This window comes from Agelaius phoeniceus, chromosome 3 (assembly GCF_051311805.1).
Source record: "Agelaius phoeniceus isolate bAgePho1 chromosome 3, bAgePho1.hap1, whole genome shotgun sequence".
NCBI lineage: Eukaryota > Metazoa > Chordata > Aves > Passeriformes > Icteridae > Agelaius > Agelaius phoeniceus.
Window position 1 is genome coordinate 104,491,671 of NC_135267.1, and position 14,478 is coordinate 104,506,148.

General features: G+C 43.9%; 1 protein-coding gene across 1 annotated transcript; it reads right to left on the reverse strand.

The window, feature by feature from the left end:
- Positions 1 to 3,215: 3,215 nt before the first annotated feature.
- On the reverse strand, positions 3,216 to 14,020 carry LHCGR (luteinizing hormone/choriogonadotropin receptor). Its single transcript, XM_077176357.1, has 6 exons — positions 13,952 to 14,020; positions 11,348 to 11,416; positions 10,639 to 10,713; positions 9,308 to 9,493; positions 6,743 to 6,823; positions 3,216 to 4,497 (listed from the first exon to the last, which is right to left on the reverse strand). The coding sequence occupies exons 1-6, from the start codon at positions 14,005 to 14,007 to the stop codon at positions 3,216 to 3,218; spliced, it is 1,749 nt and encodes a 582-aa protein (XP_077032472.1). The 5' UTR covers positions 14,008 to 14,020.
- Between the last annotated feature and the right edge of the window lie 458 nt (positions 14,021 to 14,478).

The following is a 14,478-nucleotide window of genomic DNA, read 5'->3' on the forward strand; positions in this document are numbered from 1 at the left end:
GTAGGGCAAGATGGGCAATTCCATGGTAAAGCTGCAGCCAGGCTGCTTCAGAGCAGGATCATCCTGCTGGAAGGGCAGTGCTACACTAGGGCACACCTCCCCCCTGTCTGCTACTCCCATGTCTGCTGGAATGAGACATTTTGCTTATCTCTAATCCCTGAGAGGGTGCAGAGGCTGGGAGAAGGGAAGGAAAAATCTGAGGGTGGGAGAGAATCAATGTATGGAAGAAATTAAGGGAAAAACCGCAGCCCTTGTTGGTAATGGTGCAAACCCTTGTGCTAATGACATAAGGCAGGAAGTAGTTATCTTAAAACTGAGTCTGTTACATGCTTTTTTGGATGCCTGTGCTACTCTCCAGTGTCAAAGACAGGACACTGAACTAGAGTACTTGAACCAAGTGTGACATTCCTTTTGTCTTTTGTAGATGCTGCTGCTGGAATGTGAAGAACTGTGTGTCCAGGGGCAGTTAAAATATTGCAGTGTATGATTTCTTTTCCCCCATTCAGATGACTTGTAGCTGCAATGATGCTATGCTTCAGACCCATAAATGCACAAAAAATGCAGCTCTTACCACATGATAGATGCTTTTAGGTTTCAGCACTCTCTCACAGGCTCTGAGGTGCTCATGCTCTGTAAATGTGCACATTATGAACTCTGGGGCCATTTCCAAGTCAGAAAAGACTGGGAGTAGAGTTAGTCTGGCACAGGAATCCATGGGACAGGACTGGATATGCACCATTCACTAAGCACCACAAAGGCTCTGAATGGTGCTTCTGAATTTGACCTGTTTTTCCTGGTCACTATAAAAGGGCTAAAGAGCACTTAGTTTTTAGCTAGTTTTACAGATAACATTAGTAAAGAATTACAGCTTTGAACAAGACATTTACAACTAAATACACCTGAAGTCAGGAATTTTTATAGTGGAAAAAAAAGCTTCTTATTAAAATGTAAGTTCTATCCTGTGACTTGAACAGTAATCTGTGCTTTTGATCTGAATAGTTTATTAATCAATGTTTTTGATTGCTGCTACTTACAGTTTAACAAACATATTGCTGCAGATGTGACAGGATGAGCTGTGTAATACCAGTTATGGCCTTCAAAGATACTTCAGTAAATGGCTGTCTAAAACTTTGCACAGAAAGAAGGTAAAGTAAAAATAATGAGATAGAATAAGAAGAGTAACTTGTATGAGAAGCTCTGTTGTGAATCTAAATTTCTTATTAAAGTATTTTTGCTTATTTTTTGCTTATTTGCTTATTTTTGTGCATAGACAAATTTTAAGTATATAAATTACATTTGATGTGTTTTGTCAGTTTTTTTTAAACAGCAACTTTGTAAATGGTGGATCTCACTGCACTTGCAGCAGGTACAAAAAGAAAAATTCAGAGACTACTGCTGCTTATCTGTTACCTCTGCAGCTCTTATGTAGGGCAGGTGCTATCAGTTGTTAATTGTAACTCATCTCCCTTGCCTGTGGTTTCCTGACCATGTTATGTGGTGGGGAGGGTGTGCTGGCAAGGTCTTGTCCTGTTGAAACATAATGCAAGTAAATCAGTTGTTGCCACTTAAGATATTGTGCTGTCATGTCCTAAATCATGTACAGGACTTTTCCATGGGATGTCAGAAGAAATGAGTCTCATGAATCAGTTTTGAGGTAGGTGACAGAGAAGTTTTAGGCCTAGTAGCTATTTTTTTACACTAGTACCTTTGGCTGGATTATAGTTAGATGTCCTATCATAGTCCTTTTGGATCATTGGCTAACATCAGGGGCTGGTGTGTGTAAAGAGGTGCATCAAATGGAATTTGTATTGATTGCTAAACCACAGAGTTTTAAGAGTCTCCTCTGTTCTCAATCCTGCTTCATTCCCACCTGTGGAACTGCTTGTGAGCACAGCTGTGCTTACATCAAGAGCTTTTGCACTGATTGAAACCATGGCATTATGCTGAAGGTAAGAGTGGGTCAGAGATATTATTGCTAATTATCACAATTATGAACTAATGATAGACCAGTCACTGGTACAAGGAATTGCTTTCATTAATGTGAAGCAAATGTAGCTGGTGGTGCAGTGTTTGGCAACAAGAGGAGTGCTTTGGAACTCAGTTGCTGTCACAGACTTGAAAGCAAAGGACTCAGCTGAAAAGGAGAATGTAAAAGGTTTAAAGTGATTGCAGTAGTACTGTTCTCTTATGTATCAGACTCTGCACTTCCTTAATTTAGCAGTGCAGTCACAAATCTGGACCAGGTATTTAGCATGATCACTTAGCATCAGACAATGCATAGTGAAAGAAAAGAGAGATTTTAATGGGAAAACATTGTCACAAAAAGGTAACTCCTCTGCTACTCTGCTTTATCACCTGGGAATAGAGTTGGACTGTGTGTGCTGAAGAGGCCCTGGTGCATTCCTGAATGGCATTGGCAATGTCAGAGAGTGGACCAGTGGAAATCGTTCCTGAGACTGTCTGAGGAGGGAAAAGAAGGCAGCACTTCCTTGCTTGTGCAGGAAGCAGCTCTCCTGCTGCTGAGAGGTAGCCTTTACCTGATTTGTGTGTGCACATGTGATGCCCTAAATTGCGTCCTGTGTGCAGCAGAGAGGGTTTTGCATCTCTTGTGATTTCCAGATCACACATGGCTGTGCATGGGTTAATAATTTAAGTAAACTACCCACCAGCTCAGCCTGAGATCTAATGTAAACTGCAAAATTGCCAGTGACAAAGGTTCAATAGATAAACTTTCCTCCTCAGTGACATCTTTACAGCCTATTGCTTGAATGCTCTTCTTTAACTGTGTGTAGGTGGCTGTGTAATTGGAAGTTTCTGTTGATGAAATGGAGGCTTCTAGTTTAGTGCCTCTTTCTTTAAACTAACAATGCCAGCACAGCTGATAGGAATGAAAAAAGAAGCCATGAAAGGTAGCAAACAGGCTTTAAATACTCCAGGGAAGCAGATCTGGAGAAAAAGAAGCCAGGCTGCAATCACTGCAGTACCTGTTAGCTTCAAGAGCAACTTGACTGACTACTCCTGGACTCTTCTGGTTCCCCACACAGAAAAGTTTTGCTTAATAGCCACCTTCCACACCTATCATCACAAAGGAAGAGAAGGGAAAACACCACTTCGAATGTCAGAACAGTTGTGTTGCATAAGAATTACTGACTGGCATTTTTATTTATTATGAAGTGTTCAAGACACTGTAAAACAATCCCTAGTCACTAAGATAATCACAACTGGCCTTGCAAAGGGTAACTTGGCACTCTGGGTGTATTTTCCTTGTGAGATGTCTTGTCCCGTGGTGCAGGATAGGGCTTCTCTAAGGCTGACAAGAGCAGGAATGCTTGGGAGGCTTTGGTGGGGGCTGTGGCTGCGCCGCCATTCTTGCAGTTGGAGTTATAAGCAGAGAAATAGTTCATCCTGTAGAGCTCTGCTCGGCTCTTGCAGCAGCCAAGCTTGCTCATCAGCAGGAAGAAATCCCTCCGAAACGCTTTGGTGAAAATGGCGTAGAGGAAGGGGTTTGCGCAGGAGTTGACGGGGTAAAATAAAACCAGCAGGATCTTGGAGTTGGTCACCGTGATGAGAGGAACCTTGAAGGCAGCGGATATGGCAAAAAAGGAGATGGGGGCCATGCAGGTGAAATCCGTGAAGATCAGTATGGCCATTCTCTTGGCGACCTTGGTGTCTTTGTTGGCGGCCACCAGCTCTGGGTTCTGCACAGCGATGTAAATCTTGATGTAGCAAGCACAAATGACAATGAAGGCGACAACGTTGAGCACCAAGATCAGCAGGATGTATGCCTGGGACAGGCCCGTTTCGATATCCATGGGCAGACAAATGCTGACCTTCATGTAGCTGCTGACCCCGAAGAGAGGCAGCAGGGCTATCCCGATGGAGAAGAGCCAGCCCCCGAGCATGATGGGCACGGCGTGGCGCAGGCGCAGCTTGCGGTCCAGCTGCATGGCGTAGGTGATGGTGTGCCAGCGCTCCAGGGTGATCACCGTCAGCGTGTACACCGACAGCTCGCTGGCAAACACCGTGAAGAAGCCGGCCGTGCTGCAGCCGCCGCCCGTCTGCCAGTCGATGGCGTGGTTGTAGTACTGCCCGCTGGTCTGGGCGTCCACCGAGGCGATGAGCAGCAGGTACAGCCCCATGCAGAAGTCGGCGAAGGAGAGGTTGCACATGAGGAAGCGAGGGACGGTGAGCTTGTAGTGGCTGGTCAGGAGAACGAGGAGCACGGTGAAATTGCCGGCGATGGCCAGGATGTTTATGAACCAGATCAGCACCCTGAGGAAGCTGTAGCCCAGGATGTCTTCACAGGGATTGAAGGCGTCTGGTTCCGGGGTGCACGTGAGGACTTTAGGCTGGCAGAAGTCGTACTCAAAGTCAAAGCCGGCCATTTCGCTGTCGTCGAAAATGGTTGAGTAACTGTAGGGAGAACTCTCATAATCTGTTCCAAAGGGGTGCATCTTCCCGTCTGCTGACCACAGCAATGTGCTGTTGGAGTCATCGCTGTAACCATGAAAAAACCACCCCCCAAACAGAAGTGAGTTATTTGTTACATGCCACTTGCATTCTTTTGCAAAAACAACAGATAACAGTTGTTCTAAAACAGTGCCTTCCTCCATGTGTTTCTACAGGGTGTTTACAAATAATGAAACCTTGTAAGGATGTTTTGTGTTTGGGAAGTGGCCTTGGAGAGCAGCAGGGGTCACAGTCCCGTCCACAGAAATGCTCTCTTACAGAACTTGCTTATTTGTAAGTACTTCACTTTTACTGCTTTGTGGAGGAGCCATGGTTCTCATGCTGCTGGTTGGCTGCAGTCCAAGCTACAGCAACACCTGGGCTGATGGATTACAGGTTTGATGCACAGAGGTTTCACAGGCAGTTGTAGAAGCCATACTAACATAACCTATGGATTTTAACTGTGCACCTTTGCTCCCCTTAGGAAAGGCACTTAGCAAACGAATTCCTGAGACTATGTATGGCTTGGGAGATGCTGAGGAATTTTCTGTTCACACTACTATAGGGGAAGGAGTAGAAGTGCATGGTTAACTAAAATCACAATGGTAGTTAGGAATTTATTAAATTTAGGCTGCACCCAATGTCTAATAAAAAAAATAAAAAGATTCTGAAATCTCTAGGTCCTCAGGAGTGTGGTGATAAGCCTGCCAAAGAAATGTGTTGAAACTAAACACTGTCTTTTCTGGCACTTCCCTGCCATATCAGGTGCCCATTTCCCAACTTCCAAATCATCCTGACTGTGAGTGTTTGGTGGGCAAACACTCAGTCTGCAGTGTGAGACCTGGAAAATATCTCTATTGAGGACAACTCTTGAGAAAAGTGGTAGCTTTAGGATAATTTAACTACACACTTAAGCTTCTACATCTACTGAAGCGTGTCCATTAAATAATATTTCTGGAGCAGGGTCTTAACTGAGACTGAGCAAATGAAACTGAGCTGCTTTTCAGCTATTCCTGTGGGGCAAATAATGTCCCAAACTCGTTATCCTTACTTCTCTCTGTATATGGAAAACTGCCCAGTGTCTTGCATTTACTTGTCTGGCTCAAATTGGAAGAGCAGGGAATACATTTGACTCTATTTACTTAGAAAAATGATTGTGATTTTCTGAGAGGCTGTGTGAATGTGCTGCTATGTGGAAGCTGGATTTTTGTGAGTTTTTTTTTTTTTTTTTTTTTACTAGTAAGAATTCAGGACTTTCAGATGATTTCTGCTGTAGTTCTGCAGCCATTAAGCCCATGAACCATAACCTTATTTTCACTTGCTTATTATAATGCCTGCTCATTGATGGGAGAATTGCTGGGATTGGGATTTGCCAAAGTAAAAAGCTTCAGGAGCCAATAGGCTGGGCAGACTATTTAATGCACAGCAGGAGTGCAACAGATGCTAATCCAAAACAAGCAGACAGATAAAACCAAATGGCAATTGTAGGAGGCCTCACCAGCCAGCAAACAAGATAATGTCCAAGGAAGTAATTATCCCAATGAATCAATCACATTTCAGCTGTATTTAGCCATTGGGATTTTGTGACCATAACCTTGTTTCTTCTAGACTTTAGAATGCTTTGACGCCACGTCAGGGCTGCTAAGAAATCCCAAGGTCTCCCATGTAGCTGCAGAGGGATGAAGAATAGCAAATCTTTAAACTTCTCCCTTAAAAGCTGGGTTAGAGCCTGTGCCATCCAGCACAGCCAACACAACAGTTCTGATATTAGCCTTTCTCATTGTCACACTGAACACTGTCAAGCAAAACTGTGATGATATGAAAAGACATGTTTAGACGGAGTAAACCACTGGCACGGGGTCATCACAATTCTGGCTCAGGGACTCCATTCTACCATGGAAAACTATTGGTATGCAGAGTTTGAATTATCCTTTCTATAGGCAAAAAAAAAAAAAAAAGTGAGCAATAACAGCTCTTCTTTGAATCACACCAATAACAGCATTTATTTCAGGGAATGGAAAGTCTCCATGTAGGCCACTAACTTCTGTAAATATTTAATCATTATTTTTAAATCTGTTCAGAACTCAGAAGACAAACTGGAATGGTTTTTATTCCCCTTTCCTTTTGAAAGTCCAAATCTTGCTTTAATGATAGTAAAATTACCGCTGTGCAACTTGTAGGGGTGACTGAATTGGCAGGCAAAGACCTGCTTAGTAAAAAACATGTGAAGAGGAGAAAGGGGAGGAGGTCTGTATTTGCTACTTCCATCATCTCTATGCAGAGAGGTACTTACAGCATTTCGTTAGTCGGTCTCCTCATGGTGCTTTCACACTCCTTGGAGAAGTTGTCAAAAATGGAAAACAACAAATTCTGTCTGCAAGAAGGATGAGAAGAAAGTTAAGTTTCAGGCTGGATTTTGGCCAAAGCCTTGTCTTCTCTGCAAGTGATCTTCAGAGACACGTAAGGTAAGCCACTGCTGGCCTCGAGGCAGCATAAATGTTCCTGCAGACATCTGGAAGTGGGAAGGAGAAGACTTCAAATGCTGTGAAAATAGGCAGTGTCAGGATGTGTAAGGTGTGTAAGGATGGTCTTTCAGGTTGGTTGTCGTGTAAGATGTATTTTTTTTCAATAGTGAAATAAACTTGAATTAAATGGTGCGTTTTGAAATACTGCATTGAAGCGGGCCAGATTCTCCACCAGGATGAATGGAAGCAGTTAGGCTGGCTTTTGGAGAAGTGCCTGTTCACAGCTGCTGGGAAACTGGCCTGATACAGAACCCCAGAATGGGTCAGGTTGGCAGGGACCATGGTGGGGCATCTGGTCCAACCTCCCTGTGTCATCCTAGAGCACATTCCAGACAGTTCTGAAATATCCCCAGTGAGGGAGACTCCACACCTTCTCCATGCAACCTCTTCCAGTGCTTGGTCACCTGCACAGAAGGAAGTTCTTGCTCATATTCAGATGCAAGTTCCTGTGCATCAGCTCCTGCCTGTTGCCTCGTGTCCCATTGGCCAGCACCACTGAGCAGAGCCTGGTCCATCCCCTTGACACCCTCCCTTCAGATACTGACAGACATTGATGAGGTTCCCTCTCAGTCCTCTCTCCTGGGGGCTGAACAGCCCCAGCTCCCTCAGCCTTTCCTCATAAGAGAGGTTCTCCAGACCCTTGACCACCTTAGTAGCCCTCCACTGGACCTGCTCCAGGAGCTCCATGTCTCTCTCATCCTGAGGATCCCAGAACTGGGCACAGCACTCCAGATGTGCCTCACCAGGGCTGAGCAGAGGGGCAGGATCCCCTCCCTGACCTGCTGGCACTGCAGTTCCTAATGCAGCCCAGGACACCTTTGGCCTTCTTGGCCACAAGGACACGCTGCTGGCTCAGGGATGGGTCCCTAGGTCCTCTGCAGAGCTGTTTTCCAGCAGCTCAGCCCCAAGCCCATGCTGGTGCATGGGGTGAACCTTCCCCAGGTGACTCTATTTTAAAAGCTGTCAGGGAACTGGAGGGAGACTTTGCATGCTTGAAGTAAAGCAGTTTGAATAGTACAAGTTGAAAGGTGATACATTTGGCAAAATCTCTGGGTTTGAGCCTTTGAAAGTCGCAGACAGGTATCTACCAGTATGAATGTCTCACCTCATTGCTGATGCCCCTGGTAGGGGAGCAGTAATTTCCTGACTTGCATGGGATTTCCTCCCCAGCAATTTACTAAGAAAACAGTCACTTAATATAAATATAAGAAAGTGACTTACTAAGGCACGTCTGTTATTATGGGCCATGCCCATGCTTCAAAGTCAAGCACCCCAAAAATAATAGAGCATCAGAAATGTAGTTATCTTTATCAGAATAAATATCTTTTCTTTTCTGCCAGAGTTGCTCCTGCATTTAATACGCTCAGAGATGTGATCTGTGACAGAATCAGTTCATTAGCAATGGAAATGCTTAACGGTAGATTCTTTGTTCTGTTCTTGCAGAATCAAGAACTCCTTAGTAAAATGAGGTGGGCAGAGAAAGCATAGATTAACCCCTAATGCTACCCTAAAGAATTGGAATGTACTCCTGCCTTTCCAGGACATCCCTGAAGTGAAGGCAGGGGGGTGACACTGATCAGGCCTCCCACAACTGCCTGCTCAGTCATTGCTGTGGCCTTCATTTGAGATGGACGAGAAATGAGGCACCTCCATGGCTCAAACTAAACCCATATGGGATTGCTTTAGCTGCCTGAAGTCAACTGGAGGTTGGTTTCTTTGAACCATAAATGCTGAAAAATGAGCTCCAGTTGTCTTGGGTTAACTGCCCCAAGTTTATGGATGCAAAGCTCTCCCTGTGCCACAGTTTCCAGTTGTGGAGAGAACAATACTGCCTATTGCTTGAAATGGTTAGAACTAAACTGTGTAATCTCTCTCTGTGGGCTTGTAGCAGGCATTAAATTTTGGTGGGTAATTGAAAGCTTGCCCTTTCTACTATGTCATCATATCACCTGTATTAATTAAGCTAAAGGCTACAGGGGTTTCATTTTATTTTTAATTAGGGCAATGTCCTATTGATAAAAGTTTGTCTTCTGTATGCCAGTAGGCTTTTAATTGAGATACCAAGAAAAACGTAAGCTTTAAACAAGCTTAGAATAATGTTTCTGCTGGCAGATCCGGGGCACAGGATAGGATCCATTTCTGCTCTAAAATAAATGGACATAATTTTCCTGGCCTTAGCAGAGATTTGCTGTTTCCTGCAAGGCCTTGCAATGCACCATAGCTTCCCTGTAACAGGAATAAAGATGATCAAGCCATGTGAGCTGAATAAAGCAGAATTGCCATTTTGGAACTTCTGAAGCACTGCAGTACCATAATGTGCTCTTTGGACTTACCTTTCTGTCCTTAGATTTCGAAAAGCACAGCAGTGGCTGGGATATGTCAGGACAGCTTCCAGAAGACTGCTGAATTTATCCAGTGGTGGCAGCCTCTTTAATGAGTAAGATGAGGTTGCATTTAAGACCTGAATGGCCTCAAGCCCATAACTAGGCAGGGACTCCAGCGCTGTTGAAGAAATATCCCTGTGAAACAAAGAGAGCATTCACTTTTCTTTTCATCCCTACAAAAATACCACCAAAGCATGACAGTAGCTAACAGCAACTGGTTTTTTCATGAAGGTTCAGATCTACAAAGCTGCTTCAGCACCTGATGGCCAGCCCAGAGACATGGTCTGTGAAACTACAAAGCAGTGGGGCAAGAGCATCCCCGAGGCTCAGCAGCTCCAGCCAGGCAAGGAGCTCCCTTGGTCCTGGGGAAACTGAAACCCACCATTCCAGGGGCTGTGTCCTGACCTTTCCATTGGAAACTCATGCATGGATTAAGGGATGGCTCTTTAAGCCAGAGACACAGAGAGAAGAAGGTGGGCAATAGTGACTCTCCAGCCAACTGACAGGTAGGACACCCTCCTCGCTCTCTGCTTAGCTCTGAAGGGCTGTTCTAGGTGCTTTAATTAAATGGCTATTAATTAAAACCCCAAAAATGCCATCATTCTTGCCAACACAAACTTAAGCAGTTTGGCTTACAGTAACTTCAGAGGGGCTGTTGGTGTGAAAAATGTCCATCAGGACATTAAACAAAGGAAAAAAAGGCCCACAATTCTGAAAGTGATGCCAGTAATGCCATGTGCCATAAAGCACCAATAAAAGGCACAAAAAAGGCATGTGCAGCACAAAGTGCTATTTGCAGAAGCTATTGTGTTTTATTGCCAGGGCAGCCCTCCAGTAAGTCCTTGATTAATAAATCATGAGGATGATAATAACGAGTTTTATTCAGCGTGAACTTACAGCATGCAATCAACTGGTTCACTTTTATAAACAAGTTCTAAACCCATATATTGCCAAAACATGTCCATCCTACCAAAAGACAAGTTAGTTTACAATGTCAGAATATAAGATACAGGATCAGGAGGATCTGACACAAATAAAGCAAAAACCAAAATGTCTAAGAGGTGGAGATCAATGCCAACACTAGAACTGATGTGTTGTGTGAACTCCTTTCACTCTCTAATTTCATGGCATCTCCCTGCCATGTTTCCACTTTGTACACAGAGGATAAGAGATCAAATCTCCCTCCAGACTCGAAGCCTGTGTTTGCCGTGGTGACACAGCCCTGGTGGCACAGTGCAGTTCCCACAGGAGACTCAAGTCATGGAGCTGTGGGTACTTACAGGACATCCGGCCCCGTGGCCCCTCTCAGGGCATCGTTGTGGATCCGCCTGAGGTTCTTGTTGTCCTTCAGGATCCTGTGGAACCAAAAATGAAATCTCTTTACATCTGTGTTTTAAAAATCACTTTTTTGGTTTATTCTTCACACCTGTTTCCATTCTTTCTCCCACCACAGCCGTGGTTGTTGCACTGCCTGGCTGGGGAGTGCTTGTATTTCCCATGTGACCTTTACTTCCTCTAATGCCATCATCGTCTACACTTAAATGTGATAAATTCCAAATTCTTCTGACTTAAACCAGGAACAACCAGGCTGGTTCTTTCACTACAGTAGCAAATATTCATTTTGCCCAAACCAACACACTAGTCCCTCAGTGTGTGAGAGAGATTAAAAACTATTGATTTTTCCAGACATAAACTGTAGATTCCTTAGTCTGGGCTACTGTTTCAAGTTCTACACTAATTTATGAAATTTTGTTAAGAATTATGAGCTTTTCTCACAAAAGCTGTACTATTTTAAGGGATGTTGTTTCAGGAAAAGCAGTGAGAGCTAGCTGCAAGATTAACAACTGAGTCACAATGACACTGAAAGTTGCAGTTTTCTCATGGGTATTGGGAAACAGAAGACACAGCCAGTTAAACTGAAGGAAGAGCCTCTGACTATTTAAATTCATATTTACTGTGTAAATTACTGAGGAGAGATAGCATACTCACAGTTGATTCAGCTTTGTCCCGTTGAAGGCATGGCTGTGGATATCTTCAAATCCATTTTTATACAACTTGCTGGAGATTAAATAAACATAAGAAAAAAAGATTTGGAAAAGGTGAGGTTATGTTTTGTACAACAAGCTTCAAACCTCGGTGCTGCATTCATTTTAATGATTAGAGTCTCTGCTTGTAAAGAATGAAGGTAATATAGCTCTTAAATTAAGAAAGGTGCAGATTAAACTGTCTAAGCTCCTTCCTGTTGAGCTGCTGAAGAGAACTTCTGCTGAGGTACAGATCCTCCCCCTGCTGAGGGGCTCACCTGTGCCTTCCTGGGGCTGAGATCCAGAAACAAGGCATTAGTCCAGGTAAGCTCCTGGCACACAGACAACAACCTGGAGGCAGGAGGCCTGGATTTTGTGGTGTCAGCAGGTGCAGATGGAAGACTGCAGGGCTGAGAGAGGTGTCAGGTGGAAAGCAACTGTAAAGCCTGGAGGGAGCTGCTGGATTGCAGATCCTCTGTGGATGGACAAATCTGCCAAGGAACAGCTTTGCAGAGAGGCAGGGGTGAGCTGTGCATCATCCAGCAGGCAGTGAGTTACCAGCTTCTCCAGGGTGCTGCTGCCAGGCTTGATTTGTGCTGTGGGAGCCTTGCTGTCCCCCGCACTGCACAGGGACACTGGATGCCACCCTGCTTCCTGACTCCCCACCCTGGGGCCAGACACCTAAGGCCTGAGCTCTGCTACACCTCAGCTCTTTTCCTTCAGCAGGAGATGTGACCTATGGGTCTATTAATATCACATTAATATTAATGTCATATTAAGTTCATGTATCCAATAGAAATTCAATACAGTCACTTGTATTTATTACTTTTTCTTTGATAGAAAACTTGGAACTGTTTATGAATGAAACAACATTTTTGTTGCTTTTTCACTTGCTTCTGGGATAGCACAAACTGGCCCTATGAAACCAAGAGCTCAAGTGTGGGGAACACCTGGCTCCACTTGATAGATGGTATCTACCTCAGCACAATGCTGAAATTAGTGATAGCCTTAAAGACCATGACAATATGTGGGATCAATTTCCCAATCCCCAAGAAACATTAACTGCTGGAAAGGCTAAATTAGCTATTTGCAGTGCAAAGTATGACTGCAGGGTGACTTTACACCTCCACAGATTACTTGTGTTTCACCAGACCATGCTGTAGCAGGAGGAATTACTCCCCCTAATTACAGCTAACAACATGGGGTGGAGTTAACACGGAGCTCTACAATTAGGAAGCTGCTGATAAGATAATTCTTTTCTGCTTGTGGTGAGCTCCCAATCACAAAAGGATGGGAGAAAAATGACTGTTGGCTGTTTCCTGACTTAGACTCCCTCCCATTTAATACACTTTAGGGTTACAGTAAAGACTTTAAGCACCTTTCTCCATCTCTTTTATGTTCATTTTCTTGCACCATTAGCAGAATAATAATTTTTCTGGAGTTATTTTGAGAACTTGCTGGGAGGAAAGAGGCTCATAAGATGAAATGATGCACTAATCCAAGCAATTGCTCCTCTTTAGCATCATGTAGGAGTATCATTCAGTCACATTTATGCCCAGTTCCTCTCTCCTTTCCAGAAGGTATTGGTCAATACATAAAATCTGGGCCAAAATTACTGTCATGCTGGCACATTAGCCTGATGAAGAGCCCATCAGCTGCAGTTCTTGTAGCTCCTTTGCAGGAGTAAATACCCCTGGAGTTTTGGGCAGGGCTCCCATTGGATGTGAGCTGGAGCCTGGCCCCCAAACCTGGGCTTGTGGCTACCACACCTGCTGCTGCTCTCTATGGCTCACAGGGTCCTTCCTTGGGAAACCCAAATTTTGGCCTAAATCCTGCCAAGAGGCTCAGCTTGTGATTTCTCCTCTTCCAGCACTACTTTGTGGAAGTTTTCCTGAAGCCAGGTGAGCTGTGAAATTCATACAGAACTTTGCTGTGCTGGCAGAGGACATTACACCTTGGCTTTCTGCATTCCTCAGGTGGGGCATCTCATAGCATCAAAGCCACACACCTCACAGGGGGCTGGAACAAGGAACCAACCCACTGCTGGCTAAAAGGAAATTCTTGGGTGTGGAGACTTACAGGGATCTTATAGGAAAATGAGCTGAGGCAAAAGAAATCAGGGTAAGAAGCAGCAGCCATAGTTTGTACCCATTTATTCTGTGTCTCCATCCCTCCTCTTCACAGGGATGTGCAGCTGAAGCTCAGCTCCCTCAGACTGCTTGGTCCCTGAAAGCACTGTTTCAAGAAACCACATCCCTGAGGTAAGAACAGAGACTTTGACCTCCAGGGCAGTTTTTGTAGTTTATATCCTGGTGATGGTATTTTTAAAAACAACATTGCATGGAAGATGAAGATTTAGATCTCTGGTCCTATTTTCTTTCCTAAATAAAACTCTGCTCTTCATCTTGAAGAACATCCCTATGTTTCTTAGGCATTTAAAATTCAGCACACAATACATATTTATTTTTTATGGGGCTTAATGTCAAGATTTTCATGAAGTCAACCCACTTTCCTCAAGAAGAAGTGTTATCCTCACAGAAGGAGCTGGAGCTAGGATTATTTTACTCACAGAGTCAGTGATTCATTGTTCATCCCTTGGAAAGCATTTTGTGGTATAATTGTCATACGCAAGTTATCACAGAGCTCCCTTTGGAAGGAAAGAAAAAAGGAGTTTTTGTCAGCATCTCAGGAGCAAGATGGAAAACACAGCTGGGTTAGCATGGGTCTCTACTTACAAAATAAAATGAGCTTCCACTGAGAAGATCTGTGTCAGGTCTGGAAATTGTCTTATTCCAGTGTTACAAATGCTCCTAGAGAAAAGCATAATTCCTATTTATAGAAGAAAATATTACCAGAGTGGATGCAACAAGAAGCTGACTTGGTAGGTATAAGTTTAACAGTACTTTAAAAAGTGACTGACAAATCTAATTTTTTATGTAGGCTCCAAAGGTAGTTGTAAGACCTGTAAAAATCAAGTTTTCAGAATTCTCAAGCAGTGTCCTAGAGGAGCAGCATATGTTCTCACTACATTAAGCATGAGGGAGAGATTTTAGTTACATCTTCTGTTTAGTACTCTGTTAAAATGCAAGCTTTATT